Here is a 26,095-nt window from a genome sequence, read left to right on the forward strand (position 1 = left end):
GCAGAGAGCACGTCAAAACAGAGGACAGGGTGTGTGTATGTAGCTACAGTATGTGTGTGTGTGTGTGTGTGTTCGTGTTCATCTGAGCTCATTGGTCTGTCACTGCTCGTCAATGTCAGAATATTTGAGATGACAAATCAAAGCAAAGTAGGCGGGCTTTATTTCAAAGACGCTGCTGAGCGAAACTTAATATAAGTCTTCTCTGTTATATGCACAATGCTCTATTTAAAAACAATCCAAAATCTTTTGTAGACAAACTGGTTTTTAGTGGGTATTGTCACAGACATGTTACGCGTCAGGTGAGCTCAGGTGTGTTAGTGGTTCCATCTGCAAGGTCCAATTCTATGGCAAGAACTGTTTTATCTAGAGCATCATCTGCTTGGAATAAATTGGATTTAAAAACGAGCCATATATCAAACATATATAATTTTAAGAAGACTCTAAAACAGATTACAATTAATAGTATTACATCAGTTAATTTGTGACTGTTTATATGTACTGATATTATCAAATGCTGTATGATTGTGTATATGCGGATAAATGTATACATGTGGTAATGTTTATATGAATGTTATATTTATGTATGTTATATTTGTGTATTTTAATTGGACATAAGTTTCAGTACTCTTATGGGCCCCAGGAACCACATTGTGGAAGCTAATGGGGATCCAAATAAATAAAATAAATACATTTCTTATCCTTTTTTGGTCTTCAAACGTCTTGAAATGCACATATCAGAGAAATGAAAAAAACTGACGCACCAACCTCAAATTCAGGACCTCTTTGATTATAAAGCCCTGTCTACGGCCCTGTTTTAGGCATGAGAATGAGATCAATAATGAATGTGTAGCTTACATGTTTTGAATGCATTTAATAAACTTAATTACCCAGCTTTAGTAGCTTTCAGTGAATAAACGCGTCTGAGAAAAATTATTCATAGGCAAAATCAGTTGACCTTATGTTTACTTTCTTCACTGACAGACAAATCAAAAGCCTATATCAGTCAAAGCTCAGCTTTAGGAGGGGAAGATACAGGGCAAGATAAAAAACAAAGAGAAAAAGAGGATGATGCTGATGAGGAGAGAAAAATAATCAGCTGCCCACTGACATGGTTTTAAAGTTGCTATCTAATTTTTTTGGCCTTCAACACATGCTAAAATGCACATGTGTAAATCAGAAAAATCAAAATTTTCTGAAGGAAACCCTGAACCCCCTAACCTACCTCACATTCAGGACAACAGTGATTATAAAACCCTACCTTATCATGTCATGAAACTGGTTAATAGTGAGCATTAGATCCTAAACTTTTTTTAAATTTGTTTTTAGAAAAAAATCCTAAGTGATGATCAAAATTCAGTGATGCCACTGCTTCATGCAACCTGTCAAAATCAAAGTTTTGTATAACTTGAAGAAAATATAAAGAAATATATTACTATTGCACAGTAGAGTATACTTCAAGTACGCCTAATAATAATAATAATAATAGTTTATTAAAACACAAAATCTCAAATGTCTTTAATTTACAACCCACCAAAATAAAAGTTTATAGAGATAAATAAAGTAACTCAAGGAAATTATGAAAGAAATTGCATAGTAAAATGTACTTTTTAAAATAATAAATCTATTAAAAATAATTTTAAAGGAATATCACCCAAGTTTTTAAAAACTAGACTATACCACTGGTTATAGTTCAGAGAAATAAAGCACAAACCTGAGAAATATTTCTATTTAAATGAATAGCCTACCAAATATGATTTAATTATTAATAATAATGATTTCATGACATTTCAGTGCTTAACTCCATTAATGAGAGTGACGAGTGACATATTTAATTTTGTGCATATGCAACATTTTTAGGCTACATCAGGCACCAGAACATTTTCAGTGAGACATTTTACAGAGGAAATTATCATATTAAATAATTTAATTTGAACGAGAAACTTTTTCTCCTCAATGGTTTGTTTTATTATTTATATTTTTTAGTAGTTATTAATATTAAAATAATATTTTCTTTTTTAAAGGGTTTAAATAAATTGTCCATGCTGTCCAAATTCCATAGGTGGCGGTAAAAACCAACAGTATGTTTTACGTCTTACAAACTACTGAAGAAGAAGAAGAACGTCAAACGAGTGCTGCGGGAAACATATGCGGGAAACGCGAACTCGGTAAGTTAAATATCCTGTCTGTAAATATCAGTAACTAAACGCTGCACGTTAAATCTATATTCTGTAGATCCATCGGAGCTTCTCGAAGTTTTTGTTTAAGATACAATGTCTAGATGTTGATTTTATTGGTTGGTTTATTTCAGGCAGTAGTTTAGATAATTTAAGATCATTTTCCTGTGCTTCTCAAACCTTCCCCATCACTGCACATTTTGTACAGTCCACTCACCAGCTCATTAGAGCAAAATATGCTGCGGTGGAGACCCCAAGTTAGGAGAGGTTTGAGAAGCAGAGATGACATACTAAATATGATCAATTCTAGTAACGTTAGCTGTAACTCCTGTAACAGTTAATTAACTCCACATTAACGTTAAAGTTTTACAAGAGAAAAAGGATACTAAAGACAAGTCATTACATAGTATACTAACGTTATATAATATAAATAATTACAGATCCCAATGAAAAAATGTAAAAAAATAAAATAATTTACAGGCGTTATTATACAATGACAAATGAAACGTTTTAGTTTTCAGGTACATTATGGACTCATCTCTGCTTTCTGTTGCTGAGCAGCTTTTGAAAGACCTTCAGAGAACTTACTCAGAGACGAATAAAGGTAAGTTTTATGCTCAAGCTATTGACTGATGAAACATAGCCTATAGAGTTACAGAAACATTTGCAGTTCACTAGAAAACTAGTTGACATACACAGTACTACACATATTGCAGGTCATACACACAGTGTACAGAAGTCTTTGATCGCAAATGTACATGTGCATACATTGTGATTTTTTTTCTTATAATAATAATTTTTCTTTCTTTATAAATGATTATATCAAAGTAAATTGTGTAACAGGTTGAGGGGATGATTTTCAGTTCATTAATACAATACAAATATGAGTTTACACTATTTGGATAGTAGGTTTAGTATTTGGTATGACAATTATTTGCTCAGCACGATTTGATATGGTTCCAAAGAGCAACTTGTGCTTCACTTTTGACCTAAAACTAGACCCTAGACCCTAAAATTTTTGTTTATTTTTAGGTAAAAGATTTTCAATGTGGTCTCAGACATAAACGTAGCTTAGGCCTAATAATAAATATGTATCAAGTGAACAGTGAAGTTAGTGAACTTTAACAATAACATTTTGATTCTTTAGAAGACGAGAACTAAATAACTAAAGTTCTAAAAAGAACTAAATTACAGCAATAGCTGCAATTCCTAATACTGACACAGGGGAGCGCACTAATACCATGATCTATCTTTCAAGCACTGCTTGCAGTTCACAACTGCTTAAAACAGCAAACATGTACTGTGGGGTTGTTTTAATGTGTTTCTTATGGCCTATGGCATTGAGGGTTCCTTTATTATAGCATTCAAAATATAGGGACTTCAGTGAAAATATGTCCTTAATGGACATATTTTCTTGTTTTAATGAAAATATGTCCTTATCATGTTCCTCAGAACCTAATGACAATGATTTGAATCCTTGTATTAAATGTGTCAGAATGTCAATAAGTTCATAAGAGTTTTTGTGAAACCTTTATGTGTGTGCAGACAAGACCTAATGCAGAACATCTGGTAGTAATGAGTAATGAGAGTATTCTGCCGGAATTTTGATGTCAAGCATTGCCAGAGAGAAATATCTAGGGAGAATGATTTGAGGAAAAATAATCGCTGGAGTATGTTTGAGATTGAGATGTCGTTTCAATTTGTATTTGTTTGGGTCTCCAGAGAACATTGGTGAATGGTGACCAAAATAAACAACCAAATTAGGATGTTTTGGATGACTGATAATTAGTTATTATTACTATGTTTAACATGTACTTAACTATTAAAGGGTTAGTTCACCCAAAAAAGAAAATTATGTCATTAATGACTCACCCTTATGTCGTTCCAAGCTTGTAAGACCTCCGTTCATCTTCGGAGCACAGTTTACGATCTTTTAGATTTAGCTCAGAGTTTTCTGTCCCTCCGTTTGAAAATGTATAGACCATTTTGTAAGATGTAAACAACACTGGTCCAGAAACACTTCCTGTTTCAGTTTGTAATGGTTTTCTTTATTTCATATGTAAAGAAAAAATCTTAAAGATGTTTGTTTAACTTTTTCATTCAGTTTTATATGTTCTGTTGGTTGTATTTTATCCCAGCTTTTATGTAGTGTTAAAAAACTGAAACAGGAAGTGCTTCTGGACCAGTTTTGTTTACATCTTGCAAAATGGTCTATAGGCTACATGGTATACTGTCCTTGTCCAGAAAGGAAATACAGACATCATCAAAGTAGTTCATGTGACATCAGTGGGTTAGTTAGAATGTTTTGAAGCATTCATTGAAAGACAATACAACGTTTAATAAAATCATAGTTTTTGTTATCTTTGGACCAAAATGTATTTTCGATGCTTCAAAACATTATAACTAACCCCCACTGATGTCACATGGACTACTTTGATAATTTCTTTATTTCCTTTCTGGATAAATGCAGCCTTGGTGAGCAGAAGTGACTATCTAGTCTAAGAGACTAATCTAAATTATTCCAAACTTTTGACCACCTGTGTCTGTGCATGTTGCTTTTGTACTTAAATCACGCTTGGTGCTTTTACATTTTTCAGGTTTATAGAACGAATCGGTTACCTAACGTAACCTCGGTTCTCTCTAGATGAGGGAACGAGTATTGCGGAAGCTAGCTTACGCTACGGGAAAGATTCATCTTTGCTGAGAAGTTGAAGCCAAAAAATTATTCCATAATTTGTAATCATTGTCAACGCAGTTCCTCTGAGGCAGACCATGAGCGGGCTAACTAGGAGCTCATTGGTTCGTTCAAATGCACGAGTCTGTGGGAGAGGCGCTGAACCCGCACCCAGTGAGCGGCAGGCGCTCGCTCATTACGTCAGAGCCCGCTGAAAGGGGCGTGGCTATAGTGTATAAAAAGGCTCTCCCTAGGCTGTAAGTTGATTTCTTTCAGCGTGAAGCGAAACGCTAGTGGTGCAAGCACGGCCGGGAACGCAATACTCGTTCCCTCATCTAGAGAGAACCGAGGTTACGTTAGGTAACCGATTCGTTCTCTTATGAGAGGTTCTCTCGTATTGCGTAAGCTAGCTTACGCTACGGGAACACCTGCTCAACGCCGTGCGCGCTATGTAACCACTAAGCATTCCAGGGGGGAAAAACCGGGGGAATCCTAAAGGTGGACTGAGAAAATAAGGCAGCTAGCATAGCGGCCGTTATAGTCTAATGCATACGCCCATAAGGCGGCCGGCATAGCGGGCCGTTATCGTATAATGCGTAAGCACCAGTGATGCGCGGGTTGATCCGAAATGAGTGGGTGCCTGCGGTTACCCGCAGTTGCGGGTCATCCAAAAATGTTTTTAATGATATTCGGGTCGCGGTCGGTCGGGTCGTTTGAAAGAAGATGCCAATTAAACCTTTGTATTTATATAGTTGGCTACTAGACACAATTTTCGATGAAATATACAGGCCTACACATTATTGGCTGAATAACTGGCACGAAGATAACACACAAGCTCAGTCTAAAACAGTTCTCGGTTCTGTACTGGTGATTCGAGAACCGCTGTCCCTGTGCATTCGGTAGTACACAGTATCTATGCGCAGTATCAGCTGCTCGTGCTCATCACTTTTCTCAGCAGTGGCACCAACATGTCTCGGTTCAGTGAACTGTTGGAGTTACTGGAGTAAAACATAATTCAGGATATTGATTTATTTCGATTCGGAGGGACTGTCAGGCATGCCTGAAAGTGAGTAACTTTAGTAACTTGTGGATCATCAGCAATGACGCAAAACGCGAACTGTTTCGAACGATTCAGTTCTGTTTAGTGTACTGGTTCGACCGGTTCACTAAAAAGAACCGGTTCAAAAGAACGATTCGTTCACGAACCGCCCATGTCTATGATCACTACAGTCTGCAGAGAGATGGAGGCGGCAAGAGAAAAGGTGAAGACTGGGGAGTGGAAGCTCCGCAAATACACAAATAGAAAGAGTAAAAGTGTGGAAGACATTTGCTGAAATAATGAAAAATGATAACCAAAGTGCTGGCTTTGTTATGTGTAGACCTACGTCTTCTTGCGATGCTGTGTTGTTACACGTCTATGGCCCAATGACGCTACGATGATCATTTACTACTTTTAGTAAAGTAGTAAATTTCTCAGGAAGCGGGTCGGGTACAATATATTTTTTTTTACTTTTTTTTGCGGTCCAAGTTGCGGGCGGGTTGTTGAAAACGTCGGTCGGTTGCGGGTTGTTTATACATTGACCCACGCATCACTGATAAGCACATAGGGGAAGCACAAGGGGCGAACCGGTTGTGATAGAACTCCCAATTAGTGTTGTTTTTGGCGGCCTGTTTTAATTTTAGTTTTAGTCTAGTCTTTGTGTCAAGCTGACATTTTAGTTTTTGTTAGTTTTAGTCACCTTCATACTCTTTTTAGTCTAGTCTAGTTTTAGTCGACGAAAACTGATGACATTTTAGTCTAGTTTTAGTCGACGAAAACGGATGACATTTTAGTCTAGTTTTAGTCGACGAAAACGGATGACATTTTAGTCTAGTTTTAGTCGACGAAAACTGATGCCATTTTAGTCTAGTTTTAGTCAATGAAAATTTTATTTTAGTCTCTTTTTAGTAGGCAATTCTATTTAACCCAGTCAATGTATAAGAAGCCTACCTAGTAGTAGGCTAGCCTATACAAAACCAATTTTTTTTATTTTAGCCAAACCCATTTCAAACAATATCTTCTTATAGTTTTCTTCTTGTATTATTGTTAGCTTATAGACTCAAGAATACATCCAGGAAGACGCTCTGAATTTAATTTACAACATATTTATTTTACCAACCAAACATGTTAGTAGCCTACACACATGATGAAATGAAAGTTTTTCCAAATGTCATTTCTTCTTTTTCTCCCAAAGATGAATCCCTTTCTCTCTGTCAGACTTAACTTTGTTTGTTGTCGTTGTGTGCTAACGCCTGTTTCACACATACTCCAGTTGCAGTGCGTATGTTTCCCGCACCCATGTTACAGTTATAACAGTTATAGATTAGCGCTCATACCGCGCGCTCTAGGACGGGTGCGTGCATAACAGCAGAGCAGAAATCTACACAGTACCTCAACAACGCGACACAATGGATGTAGGCTAAAATACTGATTTGAAATAAAAAATAGAGAATAAATGTTGTGATTGTGGTACAGCCATAGATCAGTTGCGCACTGCAAACGCAGCACATGTGAAAGCAATAACGCGCGCTGCTCCTGCATACACACTGCAACACGAACCGCATACACGCTACACACGGAGTGTGTGTGAAACAGCTGTAACTCACGCAACTGCTTCTTCTAAATAATGCCGCGAGTGGGGCTTGAGGATCTGAAGTCGCATGCGTTTGCACAGTGCGATCTAATGCAGCCCCTGAAGTGACACAGGAAACAGAAATGCTGCATACTAATAATGCAAGTAGGCTAAACGAGACAATCTAACGTTAAAAAACATTTCGGCTCGTCTCGTTTTGGTCAACGAAAATGAAGAGACATTTTAGCATAGTTTTTATTTTTGTAAACCACATTTAGTCTCGTTTTTATTCGTCAACGTTATTGCATTATACATTTAGTTATAGTCATCGTCACACGACCAGCATTTACGTTGCGTCTCGTCTCGTTTTCGTCACGTGATAAAGGTTCGTTGACGATGATATTTCGTCATAATTTTCGTTGACGAAAGCAACACTACTCCCAATAGTGCAGCTTCTTATAGGAGAGCTGTATCGTACTAGACCGCCAGTAATTTCGCCTGTAAGGCGGGGACTTCCAAGTTATAAAATCTGACAAAAGTGGACGGGGAGGCCCATCCCGCGGCCACACAAATGTCGTGAATGGAAATTCCGCAGACCATGCCCACGATGAGGCCATGCCTCTAGTGGAATGAGCCCTGATGCCCAGCGGGCAAGGCAGGTCTTTAGAGGCGTAAGCAGAGGCGATAGCGTCCACTATCCATCTAGACAGTGTCTGTTTTGAGGCGGCCAAACCCTTGGTGCGGCCACCGAACGACAGAAACAGCTGCTCTGAGCGTCTGAACACAGCAGCGCGTGTAGTGTACAATCTCAGAGTCCGGACCGGGCAGAGGAGATTGGCATCACGTTCGCTATCGGATGCAGGCATAGCCGATAGAGAAATCACTTGCGCTCTGAAAGGGGTACCAATCGCTTTTGGAACATAACCATGTCTAGGTTTGAGAATGACAACTGAGTCATTAGGTCCAAACTCAAGACACACGGCGCTCGAAGAAAGTGCGTGAATGTCCCCCCACGCGTTTTACTGAGGCGAGTGCAATCAGAAAAACGAGAGATATTTTAGATTCACAGACTCGTGTGGCTCGAACGGAGGGGCTTTCAACGCTTCGAGAACTGTAGAAAGATCCCAGACCGGAACCGAAGGGGGGCGAGGGGGATTCATCCTTCTGGCTCCACTGAGGAAGCGGATGATTAGCTCGTCTTTGCCCAACGACTGGGCGCGCCGGGGTTCAACGAACGCCGCGACGGCTGCCACGTAAACCTTCAGAGTGGATGGGGACCTGCCCTTATCTAGCATCTCCTGAAGGAAAAGGAGCAAAGACAAAACCTTGCAAGTCCATGTTTTTGTCGGTGCACCATGTAGAGAACACAGACCATTTTGCAACATAGAGCCATAGTAGATGCCGCTCTGGTGTGTTTGATCGTGTTCAGAACTCCTTCTGGCAAATTCACACGTAGTCGTTGGTCACCCATGCATGGAGCGCCCAGCGCTGTGGATGGGGATGCCAGATCGTGCCGCGAGCTTGAGTGAGGAGATCTGCTCTGATTGAAATAAGCCAAATCTGATTCTCCCAGCGCGGGGCTATGAGGAGCACCGGGTGGCGTGTGTCCCTGATTCTCTGAATGACCTGCGGTAGCAGAGGGATCGGGGGAAAGGCATAGAGCGGGCGGCGGGGCCAGTCTTGGGCTAACGCGTCCTGGCTCTTCGAAAAGAATATTGGGCAGTGAGCGTTCTCTTCTGACGCGAAGAGGTCTATCTCTGCTCTGCCGAATAGGCGCCACAGTGTTTGGACTGTTTGAGTGTGCAGGGACCAATCTCCGGGGGAGACAAGGTTTCTGGACAGTATGTCTGGGCCGTTGTTCAGATGCGTGGTACGTGGGTCGGATGCGTGGTACGTGGCCCGGTACGTGGGTCGCTCTGAGCGAGAGCAGGTGACTCTGGGACCACACTAGGATGTGGCGTGTCAAATGGAAGAGATTCTTGGTTGATGTAGGAAACCACGGCCATGTTGTCCGAGAGGATCAGGACGTGGTGACCCTGAATGCGCGGGAGGAAACGCAGAAGCGCGTTCTCGACCGTGAGCATTTCCAGATAGTTTATGTGTAAGGGACTCTCCTGACTCGACCACTGGCCGGCGGCCGGTGAGCCCTCGCAGACCACACCCCAGCCCGTGTTGGATGCATCTGTCAAGATGACTTTTCGGCGAAAAAAGGTTCCCATGGTAACGCCCCTCTAAAACCAGTCGGTTACTGTCCATGGTTGCAGTGCAGTGATACATGTCTGTGTAACCTTGATAAGCTGGCGGCCCGTAGTCCACTCGCGGTGGGATACGTGGCTCTTTAACCAGATTTGAAGGGGGTGCATGTGCAGGAGACCCAGCTGTAGCACAGCGGAGGCTGAGGCCATATTATAACCCAGCATCCTCTGAAAAGATTTCAGGGGTGTGTGGGTACCCATCCGAAAAGAGGCGGCTAGACGCTGAACACGGCGCGCGCGCTGTGTGGATAAGTGAGCCTTCATTGTCATAGAGTTCAAATCTATTCCTAGGAAGGAAATAGTTTGACTGGGCTGGAGAGAGCTCTTTTGTCCAGTTGACAGAGAGTCCCAGCGCTTTCAGATGGTTGAGGAGAACTGCGCGGTGCGACAGAAGCTCCGTCTGGGATTGTGCTAAAATCAGCCAGTCGTCCAGATAGTTTAGTATGCGCAGCCCCTGACTCCGCAGGGGGGCGAGCGCTGTATCCATGCACTTCGTGAAGGTACGGGGTGCTAAGGATAGTCAGAACGGGAGAACGGCGTATTGATAAACTTGACCCTCGAAGGCGAAACGTAAGAATGGCCTGTGACGAGGATTTATCTGGATCTGAAAATAATCGTCTTTCAGGTCTAGAGAGATGAACCAGTCCCCCTGGCACATGTGCGCGAGGAGTTTCTTGACTGTAAGCATTTTGAACGGTCCCCTCATGAGCGTTTTGTTCAAAAGCCTGAGATCTAAGATCGGCCTGAGGCCGCCGTCTTTCTTGGGCACAAGAAAATAACGGCCGTAAAACCCGGACTCGGTCATAGATGGTGGAACTCTCTCTATTGCGCCTTTCTGCAGCAGCTTCGCTATTTCTGAGCGGAGCGTGCTCAGAGCCGCTGGGCTGACAGCGGATTCGAGCCGAACGCGGGAACGGGACGGGGCGGCGACGAAACTGTAATAGGTAGCCGTTCTTTTATAATGCTTAGAACCCACAGGGAAATGCCGGGGATGGCCTCCCACGCTTTGAAGCATGCGGCTAGCGGCTGGATAGCAATGTTGCCCTGATTGCTGCACATAGCGGGCTGGACACTGTAGCTGTGTCCCAATGTGAAGGCTGCATCCTCCGAAGTCCGCATTTAAAGGCCGATTGCGTCATCGCGGTGGGATGAAGGCTGTCCCAATTCAGTTATGCATCCTCCAAAGGCCGTATTCGAAGGCCGGTTGCGTCATTGCAGCGCGACGGAGGCTTACCTGATTCAAAAGCGACGCCAAATGCACCCTTCGTTTCTCCGTGAAAGGAAGGATACATAAATGGACACTTCGCAGACTATCCTACCTGATCCTACCTTATAAATCATTGCGCGGGTGATGACAGCATTTTTATTTAAAAAAGGGTGGCCGAGAGTTCAGTGGTGGACGGCAAATTCACATTTAAATGTAAAAGTATTATGTTTTTATTTACTCAAATAGCCAGAGAAACCAGTGTTAACAGCCAAAAGTTTTTTTTTTTTCGTTTTTTTTCTTTTCTTATTCATCTTGACTCATTCGTCAGCATTGCATGGTTTTGTCAAGTGGAAATGCGAAAACGGCTTTTATAGCCTTGTATTGTATTTCTTGTACATTGTATTTCTTTATTATTCATTATTTCATTATTTTATGCAACTTTAAATGTGTACACAAAAGAGAATTCATGGCTTTGGATATTTGCTTATTTTTGTAAGGGTCTCTGAGTGTTTGCAAGATTGATAGATTTAAACTATAATATACTTTTGTTTTGTGTCGTTTAATGTAAAATGTGTAGTGTTGTCCTGTGAGGGAAAAAAGTAGGCTACTTCACATTTGTACATGAATACTATCGCAGTATGAAGTTCCTTACATTCTCCCAGACTCCCACTGGTTATTTTAAAAATTAAAGGACCGGTCTAGCCTGCGGAGGATTGTTCTTGTCGCCTAGCAACTGTGACTGACAGCTGACGACGACGAGCGGGAGTAACGGCGTTTGCACTGGACTTTTTATATCCAACTGGTTTAAAATATTCAAATAGGATTGACAGCCTGTATAAATATATTCACCATGGTCCATTTAGACAATAAAAAGAAAACCCTACAAAATCGCATCAAGGTACGATTAACATTTGAATATAGGCTATCTATGTGCCCATGTTTTATCATTATTATTTTTTAGGCTATTTCATTACAGTATTTACGTAGATTAACACCCAATATTTGAACAGTTTACAGTGTAATCTGGCTATTCAGGACACAGCCTCTAGCATTAAACCAGCTCTGGGCAACTCTTGAGCCGAAAATACATGACTCGAAATATTTTTTTAGTGGTTATGTGAATTGAAATTATGTGATTTTATATATATTTCCCCTCATTTAAAGACAGGAAAATATGAAACATAAAATTTCCAGTAAAATATAAAACAACAAAATGACAATAGCCTGTCTCCATAGCTGTTTACTCAGTTTCATTAAATGAATGATCAGGGTGGCAGCTGTACTCTCGCTCCGTTGCTTGGCGCCAGGAGCAGTAATAGGGAACACCTGGTTGCGCAATTAGGAAATCCCACGAAGGCTACATGAAGCGTCCTTCGAAGGCCAAATAGGCTGCATCCTTCGAAGTCTACAGCCTTCGAAGTACGCAGCCTTCACATTGGGACACAGCTATTGTGTGGGCACGCTTAGAGTGTGTGTGGCAATGGGACTTACACTCAGAGAGGAGTTTATGGGCCATGAGACAGAGCGAGCAGAGAGTGGACACGCGCATGGGCTCGTGGGCGTGTTTATGTTTTCTGCTACTAGAGCGGGCTGTGTCCGCTCTGTGAGCATGGGCTCTGTTGGGGACACGGGGCATTAGGTGCTTGTGTGTATGAGTGAACACATGCTTGTGGGCACATTTTTTATAGTGCTCACCTGAGGCTTTTATGCTCTTTTTGTGAACTCTCTGGGTAGCCGTAAAAACGGCTTTTTGTCGCTCGCAAGCGGGCAAAGAGACCGGCTTGTTTGTGGCGGTGAGCACTACTGCAGTCGGACTAGCAGAGGACGAAGCTTTGACGGCGGTCCGGTCGCACCGGGAGAAGGCCGCCTTTTTCTCAGCTGTGCTAGGCAGACTTTTGCTGATCAGGCTTCAGCGTGATCTTGGGTCGAGGCCCTCGGGGAGGCAGCTATCTGCGGCGGCTGTCAGAGCGAGAGCGAGGGCGGCCGCCCTGTCTACGCTGGGGTTGATGAGCCTGCTGAGGCGGGCGCTGTTGCGGGGTTCTGGCTGGAGGCTCGTGAGAACGGCCTGCAGAAGTGCTCGCGTGGCGGGGCAGGAACAAGTTCATGGCCTGGGTGGCTTTCTGTACTTCGGAGAAGCGATCAACGATGCCCGTGACGGCAGATCCGAAGAAGCCGGTTGGGGAGATAGGCGCGTTGAGGAAAACGGCGCGTTCTGAGTCTCCAATGTCGGCGAGCGTGAGCCATAAGTGTCTCTCAGCAACACAGAGGGCGGCCATAGATCTCCTCAGGGCTTGTGCGGCGGCTTTGGTGGCATGAAGGGAGAGGTCCGTCGCGCTCCTTAAATCAGTGAGGATGGGCGGGTTCCTACCGCTCCTCGCCATCTCGCACAAGATGTCGCTCTGTAGCACTTGGAGGATAGACATGGAGTGCAGCGCTGAGGCGATCCGGCGGCGGCGTAAGCGCGAGCGTGAAAAAGTGGAGGTCGCTCTGCATGCTTTCTAAGGAAGCGTAGGGGGTAGAACGCCATCTAGCAGAGGGCGGGCAAAGGTGAGCAGCGACCAGGTCCTCGACGGGCGGCATAGCTGTATATCCTTTCTCGGCGGCTCCGTCCACCGAGCGCAGCTAGGCGAACACGTCGGAGCGGTTTCGCGCCGAAAGGGGTGCATTCCAGGACTTCGTAAGCTCATTATGAAGCTCTGGCAGGAATGGTGCAGCCCGGTTGCAGGCGGGGGCCGGGCGCCGGTGCAGAAATTTACCATCCATGCGGTTCGGTGGTTGCTCGGGGGGAAGCGACCACTCAAGCCCCAGGCGATCGACGGCCTGTGAAAGGAGACGCATCAATTCCTCCTCAATCCCGGCGCGGGTCCCCACAGACTCTCTCGCTGAAGAAGATCAGTCGTCGCTATCAGAAGCGTGCAGCGAACAAGAGTCCTTCTCTTCCGTGGTGTCATCGGAGGCGACAGAGCGGCCACTCGGCGGCAACTGCATGTCCGGCTGAGGTGGAGAGGAAGAGCGGTCGGTGGGCGGCAACGGCGGCCCGCATAGATCCGCAGGGGGCTCCGGCGGCCTCTGGGAGCGGCGTTTCTTCTTCCGCGGCGAAGTGAGTCCGAGGCAGAGAGCGCAGATGGGGTGGCGATCTCCGTCCTCGAGAGGAGAGTGGCAGGAGCCGCAGAAATTTCGAGGCATCTTGATAAAGACGCTCGAGCTCTTTTGTGAAATGGAATGTGAAAAGAATACGTCGTTGGACAGCGCTAGCTTGCAAGGCGGCTGAAGGTGGCAGACGGCCGGCTTCCTCAGTCTCCGGAGCTCGCTCTAAGGGGCCTTCTCGATGGCGACGGCTTCTTCTCAGGACAGCAGATGCGTGTAGCTCGCTGAAGATTGAAAGAATCAACGTACAGCCTAGGGAGAGCCTTTTTATACACTATAGCCACGCCCCTTTCGGCGGGCTCTGACGTAATGAGCGAGCGCCTGCCGCTTATTGGACGCGGGTTCAGCGCCGCTCTCCCATAGGCTCGTGCATTTCCCTCTGAACGAACCAATCTGCTAGTTAGAGCTGCTAGTTAGCCCGCTCATGGTCTGCCTCAGAGGAACTGCGTTGACAATGATGACAAATTATGGAATAATTTTTTGGCTTTAACTTCTCAGCAAAGATGAATCTTTCCCGTAGCGTAAGCTAGCTTACGCAATACAAGAGAACCTCTCATAAGAGAACTGTAACCAATATATCTCTTTTTTCCCCCCTCTTTCGTATAGTACCAGATGACCTACTAATAGCGTAAGTAATTTTTTTTATCCTCATCCTCTTAATTGGTAAATATTGGTTCCTTTTATGATTGGTAAATATTTTTGATGGTCTTGACCCTTTTGAGTTGAGAAAGGTCAATTGTTGACCTTTGTGTTATTCCGCACTGAACGCTGCAGAAACCAGGACGTACCTCTTAACCTTCTGGAGTCTAAGGTGTTTTTGGAGTCCTTGAGATGTTTTGACTTGCCCAGACATTTGTGCTTTTTCAGTTAATTATAAACATATTAATGTCACAGGTGAAATTACACTCTATTTAGCACAAACAGGGCTATCATAATATGTGAGCAACATGTATGTTTGTATTTTTGAGAGAATATTGTTATTGAAAAAAAAAATTAAAGTTTCTGAAATAAGGCCACAAAACACATACTAAATACTAGGGCTGAACGATTTTGGAAAATAATCTAATTGCGATTTTTTTAACCAATATTGTGATTGCGATTTAATATGCGATTTAAAAAAAAAAGAAGTTATTTACCTTCTGTATTAGTCGACAAAGACAAGCAATAAATCATTGTACAGTAGGAATGGGAATCTTTAGATAGCTCATGATCCGATCTACTTTTTTTCTTATTAATTAATCTTAATAGCTCTTAAAATATGTATTTAATTACATGTGTAAAAACACATACTTTAAAAAAAAAATATAAAAAAACATTTAATTAAACCAATTACATGTTAAGAATTTTAAATAGGCTATATAAAATAATATAGCTTCAAAATATAAAAGCTAGTAAATAAAGAGAAACAAAAAAAACATTACAAGCAATAAACAAAGAGTGGTCTCAGTATTTAGAAGTAGGCTGTCTGAATGTTTTTCATTCAAGAGCTGGAGTGATTTCCCCTCAGTTTAGATACGATAAGCTGCATTCACACTAATGCATATATCTCTTTTGAAATTGTAAATGTGGTTTGTCCTGTGGTTTAAGATATAACTGACCGTGTTTACATCAATTTCGCGTCATAAAAGCATTTTGACATGCACTTACCAATGAGTCGCTCACGGCCGCATGCACGAGCGCTCTTCACAAAGCACGCGTTAGTATTTTAAAATGAAAGCAGCCTTCTCAGTGATTTTTATGGTTTTAATATAAGCCAACTGCATTCCAAAATACATAAATAATGCCTCTGTGAAGCATTTGTAAAGAAAATACCCGCAGGAGAGAACGCGCACTGCAAGTGTAACGTTATAACATCAAGCAAAGCGGCTAAACCTGTTCAATGAAGCCCGCGAATGTCCTTGTAATTTGGTTCAACCCCGACCTTTATAAAATAACGTTACTATGTTTTGGAAGGTTCGAGCGGTGTCATGTGTGTGAGTGAAGAAGAGAGAGAGAGAGCGAGAAAATAGAAGCAAGCAGATTCAGAACACGGTTCGTTTCTAAAGCACGCGTTTTTAAAAACTAAGCTCAAACTCGATTCTGAAATTGTCTGAATCGATCCAGGATTGTTGAGGAGAGGAGAGAATAAATAACACAATAAACTGTTCTTTTCTGGACGCCAGACCGCGTGGCAAGTTGATGCTTTATCTTGCAGACTGCTTTTCTCTCGCGTGTCAAGTGACCAGTGTAATCGCAGCACTTGCGATTACAAAATCGCGTTTCATCATATCGCGATTTTATCGCAAATGCAATTAATCGTTCAGCCCTACTAAATACTCATACGCGAGTGAGAAGCATGATTTGATTTTTAACAAAACTTTTATTACAATACAGTATACAAGACATTACCTAGTATTTACCATAAAACTCCCTACACCAAAATAGTATATACCAAACTCACAGCAAAAAAATCAGTTCCCCCTCAAAAACAGAGCACGGAGCCTCCTTGTAGCACCAAATACATTCAAATGTAACAAAATCATCAATAGACTTATAATATAAAAAATCTACCATAACTCTTGACTTCACCAAGTTAAAAAACATGGCAACCACATTCTGATTTAGATTCTGTTCTATTTTATTTTTCCTACTTAAATAAATGGCCAGTTTTGCTTGGCCTAGAACAAAATTGAGAAGCTGACAGACAACACTTTTTTTCCTCACATACTTGTACCCCAAAATGAACGTCTCCAGAGAAAAGGTCTCATTGCACCTCATAAAAACATTGCTTACAACTTCAAACAAAGGTTGCAGTCTACAACAATTCATGAACGCATGAAATATAGTTTCTGTAGTAGAGCAAAAAGGACATCCAGAGTCAACCTCAGAGTTTAAAACTGAAACAAAAGCGTTAACCGCAACAGCGCCATGAATGAAATCACCTGTTCTCTTGGTCAACAGTGGTTTATACAAAGATCTCCACTCAGGCTTTACGCCTTCATCCAGTTTAAAAACATCACGCCAGGGAGTATCAACACTTACACTTGCTAAACACCAAAACACAAGACCTGTACAATGATCAGCACTTAAAAAAAAGTCTTTACATGCAGAATTAAAAAAAAGGGGAATTAATCCCTTCAACATTTATAGACAAAGATAAACAAGGAAAAGAGTCTTTAGGATTTGCAACACAAGAACCTTTACAATATTCTGTTAGCAATTCCAGTTCAGTTGTTTCAAGGGCAGCATTCCATTTCATGAGCAACTGGGTAACCAGACGAATAGACCTGATTCCCAAACGTTGAGCAAGAGCTACTTCATCTTTGAGGTCCGCCCCTACAATATTCAGTAGCTGACTCAAAGTGATAACATCATGTCCCATAAGCACCCTACTGAGTCCAGGAAAAAAAGAATTGTCCGTTAAGTCCAACCGAGCACCATAGATTAAAGGTTCTTCCAGCAACCAAAAAAAGCGAAGTTGAGTTTTCTGGATGTTGAACAATAAAAAGACTCCAAACTTTAATCCAAATATTGGAGCCAAATACTTCCACTTGTCAAGGCGTCCTTTGACTTTTTCAACTAAAACTTTTTTCAACAGTTTTTCTGTACAACTGTCTCCCCACCCAGAAAAAAAACCCAAATTACTAAAACCTTCTCTTCTCCACTGTAAACCAGAAGGGAGTTGTGGTTTTCCACTTTCCCAACTTCCCATCAGAAGGGCTTCACTCTTTATTCCAATTTACATTAGCAGAAGACAATGCTTTATAATCTCCAAGTATTTCAAATAAAACCTGCACATCACTTTGCTTACTAATCATAACTACTAAATCATCAGCATACGCTGATAATGAAAAGTTACAATTACAAGTTGGCAAAGAAATACCTTCAAGTTTCAACCTAATTTGTTGTAATAAAGGCTCTAAGGCCAAAGAATAGAGCATACCAGAAAGGGAACACCCCTGTCTAATGCCTCTGCAGGCTTTAAAGGGAGCACACAAACCACCATTGACCTTGAGAATGCTCTGAACGTCACTATAAAGAACCTTCACATGATCTATAAATGTTTTACAAAAACCAAAGGCTTCCAGAACTCTCCATAAATAGACGTGCTCAACGCGATCAAAGGCTTTTTCTTGATCTAATGATATTAAGCCACAATCTAGATTTAGCCTCTTAGAGACATCAAGAAGATCAAGAATCAAAAAAACATTATCAAGGATTGACCTCCCGGGGACGCAGTATGTCTCGTCAGGATACCTGATCCATAACCTCTGCCAATCGATTAGCTAAGACCTTTGACAGCAGCTTGTAGTCACTGCACAGAAGGGAGACCGGCCGCCAGCACCTGATGTCCGTCAGATCACCCTTCTTGGGTAGGAGAGTCAGGACCGCTCTGCGGCAACTCAACGGCAGAAGCCCTCGGGCTAAACTGTCATTCAGTACCTCTAGCAAGTCCTATCCAATCTCTGACCAGAAGGACTTATAAAAGTCAACAGGCAGACCATCAATCCCTGGTGCTTTTCCTAAAGCCATGCCTTGAAGGGCTTTAACCAGTTCCCCCATGGTCACAGCACCTGAGATCTTTGCATTCACTTCTTCTGCCACTTGAGGAAGATTTTCAAAAAAGCACTGTCACACCTATAGACCATTTCACAAGATGTAAACAACACTGGTCCAGAAGCACTTCCTGTTTCAGTTTGTAACTGTTTTCTTTATTTCACATGTAAAGAAAACATCTTAAAGATGTTTGTTTAACTTTTTGATTCAGTTTTAAATGTTCTGTTGGTTGTATTTTATCCCAGCTTTTATGTAGTGTTAAAAAACTGAAACAGGAAGTGCTTCTGGGCCAGTGTTGTTTACATCTTGTGAAATGGTCTATAGTTTGGACCCAGTTCATTTTTATATAAAATCTCTTAAAAATTGGCTGCTCTCTTACGAATTTCCTAAGGGTCAGTCAGCAAGGCTCCAGATTCAGAACATAAGGCATGGATAACTCTTTTCTGCCCATTTTTCCTTTCCAAGCTAAAGAAAAACCTTGATGGTGCATCCATTTCATTTATGCGTTACCAGAATTTAAACAAATACCACACTGCACCATACTATGATCCGAAAAACCTGATAGGATAATAGAACAGCTCTCAACAATATTGCCATGGTGTTTAAAAACATAAAACTTATCTAGTCTTGCTAAAGAAATTGTATTACCACGAACATGAGACCAAGTATATTGCCTTTGTTCTCCATTAAGCTGCCTCCAAATATCAATTAATTCATATGTTTTTTTTTAACTGAACAAGACGCTGACGTGAGGGTACATGAGGTTCCACATGATTCCTGTCCAGATCAGACTCTGTGCAATTAAAATCACCACCCAAAATGAAATACTCGTCAAGTACTTAAAAAAAGCATTCAACAACTGAAGTTGGTATATACACACAAATAAAAACAAAGACAACATTTTCAAAAGAGGCTCTCACTTAATAACCTCTTCAACCTGATAGGAGTGTGGGATAAATCCCTTAGTGAAGAGAACAGCAACTCCACCACTAACTGTGGTATTGTGACTTAGAACAGCAACCCCATTCCATTCCAATGCCCAATCAGCAGCGTTTTTAAAATCAGTATGTGTCTCTTGTAACAGCATAACATAAATTTTTTTCTGATGCATTACTTCAAATAATGCTGCTCTTTTATACATATCTCTGGCACCATTCAAATTCAGAGTAGCAACATTAACATGACACATACTTAAAGAGAAGGAAAAAAAGAAAAACAATATCCACAAAAAAGCTACGAGTAAAACAAAACCCACTACGAGTCGTGGAATTAGGTTTTCCCCCTGTCCTCATTACTACACTCAGGATTAAGTTTCCTCACAATTTTTTTTTAACCTGTAAACCTCTCTATTTGTAAAGGATCCCGCCATCATAAACGCCTTAGTGTTCTCAACAAATTGCCCAGTATTTGGAAAAAAATCATTAATGCACACACCCCTTTTGTTCTTAGTAGCTCTAAGAAATAATTTAATATCGTCAACCTCATAATGGCCAGATTCACTCTGAGAAAGACAAACACTTGAATCAGATGAAGCTCTATCACTTTCTGTCATCAATCAAAACACTTATATCTGATTTTTTTTGCGTTTTTACCAATCCCTTTTTTACTAGGCTTCCTCCTCTTTAACGGGACTTTAAAATCTGTCTGCACCGTTTCCATTGGAGTGACGTCATCCACAGTAGGCTGCAGCTCAACATCGAGAACATTGTATGAATGCTCCTCCGCCTCAACAACAGCTTCTCCAGCCTGAACACTAGACACAACTAACGTAGCACCAGAAGCTGTGCTTTCAATCACAGATTTTTCCGTTACAGCAATCACAGGAACAACATCACTTCTGGCCTCGGACTCGTGTAGCCCTGTTCCTGACCCACCCGGAGCCTCGTCAACCGGCTGTGTTTCAGCAGCACTAACATAATCACGTCTGACGTCTCACCACCACCTGACACATCATTTGATTTTTTTCCCGGGAAGTGAAAGTGAAGTGAATGTGCTATCCATTAAATGAATCACACACAGTAAACAAACCCTTAAGAAAAAAAACTTTGCAATTTAGACGCGCAAACTGGGTGCCGGTGTGGTGAGACGTACAAGCTCGGGCAGATTCGGCTTGAAGTCGTTCATCCCGGACGTGGCGCGCACTGTTAAAAAAAAAGGCTTACACACAGCCAGCCACAGTTTTCCTGGTCTTGCGCACCCAACACGTAATTTTTGCCGCGCGCACATTCGCGCTCGTGCTTACGTGTCGAGTATAAACCAGGCTTTAACTCCGTGTCAGCACGTGCTCTGATCAGTAGGTGCACGAGCTCTCCCGATTCATCTCCAGCAGTAGCAGCAGAGCCGGCCCGAGGCATAAGCGAACTAAGCAGCCGCTTAGGGCCCCCTGGCCACCAGGGGGCCCCCTAATCGGGGTTATTTTTTCTTTTTATTTTTTTTAGATTACTTAAACAAGTGACATAAATTAATGAATGAATGAATATGACTGAATGAATCATTCAAGACAACAAAACTCTGATTTAATGATCAATATACCTGCCTACAAGTTACAACTGCTGCTGTGTCTGCCAGCGTTTAAGTCATGCGCATAATCCTCTAGACACCTCGCGCGTGCATAGACAATTTGTGCGCAACTGTGCCTAGTCACGGTATCGGTATTGGAGAAAACAGCCCGCAGGGGAACTTAACCTTTAAGGTGTAAGGGTAGCAGTTTGAATAAATAATAAACATAGCAGTTTGAACTCTTCTCCACTTTATTATACCACACATCAGACCCGCGACACTCCAGTAGCCTACCAAGTGCGCAGTCTGCGCACGACCCATCTATGGCAAGCCCAGAGGGGAAAAATACATTGCATACACACATACAACGAGCGCCAGGACATCATTACCGGTATTATAGTAACAGACTTTGTTGGATTATGTCATGTAATATCTAACAAAGTCTGTTACGATAATACAAACCGAATTCCATAAAAGTTGGGACACTGTACAAATTGTGAATAAAAACAGAATGCAATGATGTGGAAGTTTCAAATTTCAATATTATATTTAGAATACAACATAGATGACATATCAAATGTTTAAACTGAGAAAATGCATAATTTTAAGGGAAACATAAGTTGATTTTAAATTTCATGGCATCAACACATCTCAAAAAAGTTGGGACAAGGCCATTTTTACCACTGTGTGGCATCCCCTCTTCTTTTAATAACAGTCTGCAAACGTCTGGGGACTGAGGAGACAAGTTGCTCAAGTTTAGGAATAGGAATGTTGTCCTATTCTTGTCTAATAAAGGCTTCTAGCTGCTCAACTGTCTTAGGTCTTCTTTGTTGCATCTTCCCCTTTATGATGCGCCAAATGTTTTCTATGGGTGAAAGATCTGGACTGCAGGCTGGCCATTTCAGTGCCCGGATCCTTCTTCTACGCAGCCATGATGTTGTAATTGATGCAGTATGTGGTTTGGCATTGTCTTGTTGGAAAATACAAGGTCTTCCCTGAAAGAGACGATGTCTGGATGGGAGCATATGTTGTTCTAGAACTTGGATATACCTTTCAGCATTGATGGTGCCTTTCCAGATGTGTAAGCTGCCCATGCCACACGCACTCATGCAACCCCATACCATCAGAGATGCAGGCTTCTGAACTGAGCGCTGATAACAACTTGGGTTGTCCTTGTTTTCTTTAGTCCGGATGACATGGCGTCCCAGTTTTCCAAAAAGAACTTCAAATTTTGATTCGTCTGACCACAGAACAGTTTTCCACTTTGCTAGAGTCCCACTTTAAATGAGCCTTGGCCCAGAGAAAACGCCTGCGCTTCTGGTTCCCGTTTAGATATGGCTTGACCCAATACGGCCTTGACCCTTATGCACAGAGATTGTTGCAGATTCTCTGAATCTTTGGATGATATTTTGCACTGTTGATGATGATAACTTCAAACTCTTTGCAATTTTTTTCTGAGAAACTCCTTTCTGATATTGCTCCACTATTTTTTGCCTCAGCATTGGGGGAATTGGTGATCCTCTGCCCATCTTGACTTCTGAGAGACACTGCCACTCTGAGAGGCTCTTTTTATACCCAATCATGTTGCCAATTGACCTAATAAGTTGCAAATTGGTCCTCCAGCAGTTCCTTATATGTACATTTAACTTTTCTGGCCTCTTATTGCTACCTGTCCCAACTTTTTTGGAATTTGTAGCTCTCATGAAATCCAAAAGGAGCCAATATTTGGCATGGCAATTCAAAATGTCTCACTTTCAACTAGGGCTGGGTATCGATTCACATTTCAATTTCGATTCGATTTCGATTCACAAGCTCTCAGTTCGATTCGATTTCGAGTCTAGATTCAATTTTCGATTTCGATTCCTGATTTGATTCTCGATTCGACTATAATGAAGATGTAATACAAATCCTATATTTATAAAAAATAACAGTGGACGTAAGTTTACTAGTGGTTAATTAATACAAGGAAATTAAGAGCCATAAACCTGTATATAAAACTCTTTTTATTTTAGGTACACTAAATGCATACAGAGAATAAACAGGATTTTGATGCAATATGCAAAAAAAGTCAGAACAGTCGCACAGCTTGATCAAACAGTATCATGTTATTTTATGTTTAAGATAGATATAGATAAATAAATATATAAATATTTAGACTTTTTTTTTTTACATTGATCTTACCTAAATGGTAATGTAATTTTTTGTTTATTTTTGTTTTAAGAGTTTATGTATGGAAGCTTGATTTCAATCTTTGAATTAAATTGAAAAAAGTAGCACAAATAAATACAATAGAATAAAGACACAAATTAAGAGACAGGTTGGGGTAGTTTTTTGGGTATGTCAGAAATACTATAGAAACTGAATAAAGTAATCCAATGTAAAATAACACTGGATAGTCTTTTTAGTCCATACAAAGGCTATTAATTCTGATTGCTTACAATTAATACTATATTCTGTTGTTATGACAACAGAATTAATGACTGACACAAATGGCTGCGTTCACTTTAAGAACTAGTGCGCGAATCCATTACTGTTTCATTAACTTTCTGTCACACGCGTTTAATGCTAATTTAAGACATTACCGACTGTCTTTAGGAGGTTACTCACCAAGACCAGAGTTTTGACATAATGTCGCATGTTTTAAAGTGTTAGTTTTTGCATTATGATTACAGTCAAACCTTTACATTGTGTTAGAAAGAGAATGCTAGGAAGCAAATTTTATACACATTTGTTTTTATTCTGAATTTGTACAAAAACAAAACAAAACAATGCAATTCATTCAATTATAACACTTTATGTAAAATAATATTTAATGAGCATGTCTATTTGTGTCACTGAACCGTAACAAATATATAGGTGTGTGTTTATTTGTGCGTGTGTGCGTCTGTTTGTGAGTGTGGGTGAGTGTCAATATCACAATCTTGATGTTTTAGAGTGTCACCCCTTCATTGTTGAGCACTTTTTTCTGCATCATGGCCAATTTGTAGATTGCAAATTGTAGTTTGAAGTTGTAGATTGTTGTTTTTGTCAATTTCCCATTCATTTCCTATGGTCGGTCATGTTTGACAGAAGAGCAGTGTATCTCATTTTTTTACGACCACTTAGAGTGCTCGAATCATGACCTCAATTTTTTTGTGTGTTTACATACATGTTGCCATAAAAGTCACGAAGTTTCGTAATTTTGTGATGAAGCAGTGATTTTTTAGAAATTCAAAACAGATTTTTTAATCACAATTTATTGGTGTTTTTGTGTATAAAAGTGTGTGTGTGTGTGTGTGTGTGTGTGGGTGGGTGGGTATGTCTGTTTTGCACTCTTGATGTTTTAGAGTGTCACTCCTTCAATGCTGAGCACTTTTTTTCTGCATCGTGGCCGATTTGTAGATTGTACACACAAAAATTCTCAAAGTTTTTATGTTTTTGTCAATTTCCCATTCATTTCCTATGGTCGGTCATTTTTGACCGAAGAGCACAAGTGTGACTATTTTTTTTACGACCACTTAGCATGCTCGGATCATGACCTCAATTTTTTTGTGTGTTCACATACCCAATGGAATAAAAGTCACCAAGTTTCGTAAGATTCCGATGAAGCTGTGATTTTTAACATTTCAAAACATAAATTTTTTCGGTCAGTAATGACCGAAGAGCACCTGAGGGTTAAAGGAGATGTGTGCATCAGGAGGATTTAATTTGACCAAGTGGATGTCCAACAGTCGCACCGTACTTGCATCCATAAGTGAGGAGAGCAAAGCTAAGACGGTGATAGACTTGCATCTGGAGAAAGACAAGTTACCATTGGAAAGAGCGCTAAGGGTTTAGTGGTGTGTAGACACTTTGCAGTTCAAAGTAACCCTACAGGAAAAGCCTCTTACAAGGAGAGGTATCTTGTCCATGGTCAGCTCCATTTATGATCCCTTGGAATACTTTCTCCAGTCATTCTTCCTGCAAAACAAATACTGCAGGAGCTTTGTAGAACAAAACAAAATTTGGACGACAGTATTTCAGAAACTCTCAGACATCAATGGAATCTGTGGATGGCTACTCTTCAGAACTTAGATAACTTTCAGATTGAAAGATGCATAAAGCCACGTAACTTTGGTGAAGTCACCTCAGTGCAGATGCCAGTGAGCTAGGTTTTGGCACAGTGTCATACTTGCTTATGGAGAACCACAGAGGTAACCAACATTGTGCATTTGTTGCTCCAGTAAAATCAGTTATCATGCCACGTAGGGCTGCACGATGTATCATTTTAGCATCGATATCGCGATGTGCGCATCCACGATAGTCACATCGCAAGAATGTGCGATGTCAATTAGGGATAGTATTTGATCCGTGATTCATGATCAGTAGGCTAAGTGCCAGCAGTAACACTTGTGATTCGCGGATAAATTGCAAAGTTTAACCATCATAGTGTGAGAGTTTATCAATTTGCAAGTCATGTCAGTTTAAACATCAAGCGCAAGAAGACTGGAACTTGCGCGCTGTTTTCTGAGAGAGTGACCCGGTCGCGCGTGCACTCTCACCGTCTTCAAACTGACTTGCTCTCTCTCTCACTCGCGCTTATTAATGAAGTGAGATGACTGAATATCTTTGAGAATACATGACGGTAAAAGGTCGGAAAACTACCACTGGTTGTGAATTGTGTTAAAATAAAGTTGCCTTATCTTCACTAAAAAGCGTTCCACACATTCAGATGACATAAACAACACTTTCAATAAAAAAAAAAAATTATCCAGTGATGAAATGCTTTCTGTGTTCACACAAATTTTTGTGCGATGTCCTAAACTGCCTGGATAATCACACAACGTGTGCAGTAGTCCGACTCATTTGAACCGATTCACTTTAATGAATGGTTAACTAATCTATTCAACACTGAACTCAAGAGATATCAATTGGAAACACTTTACAATAAGGTTCCATTTAACTACATTAGTAAAACCTACATTAGTAATTAGTTTTTATGTAGATTTACTCCATGACAAAACCACCCCAGT

The 26,095-nt window shown here is 41.2% G+C and overlaps 1 protein-coding gene across 2 annotated transcripts in view; it reads left to right on the top strand.

Moving 5' to 3' along the window:
* zswim7 (zinc finger, SWIM-type containing 7) overlaps positions 1–26,095 on the top strand; it is a 114,769-nt gene that overhangs the window by 2,488 nt on the left and 86,186 nt on the right. For both annotated transcript variants that reach the window (XR_016168259.1, XM_039662214.2), the window contains exons 3-5: positions 2,060–2,165; positions 2,689–2,778; positions 14,676–14,697. Coding sequence is in view for 1 of the 2 variants with exons in the window: in XM_039662214.2 (XP_039518148.2) it covers positions 2,081–2,165; positions 2,689–2,778; positions 14,676–14,697 (197 nt within the window). In the remaining variant the exon portion in view is untranslated. The remainder of the gene's footprint in view (positions 1–2,059; positions 2,166–2,688; positions 2,779–14,675; positions 14,698–26,095) is intronic.

Source organism: Pimephales promelas, chromosome 4 (assembly GCF_988280905.1).
Source record: "Pimephales promelas chromosome 4, fPimPro1.hap1.1, whole genome shotgun sequence".
NCBI lineage: Eukaryota > Metazoa > Chordata > Actinopteri > Cypriniformes > Leuciscidae > Pimephales > Pimephales promelas.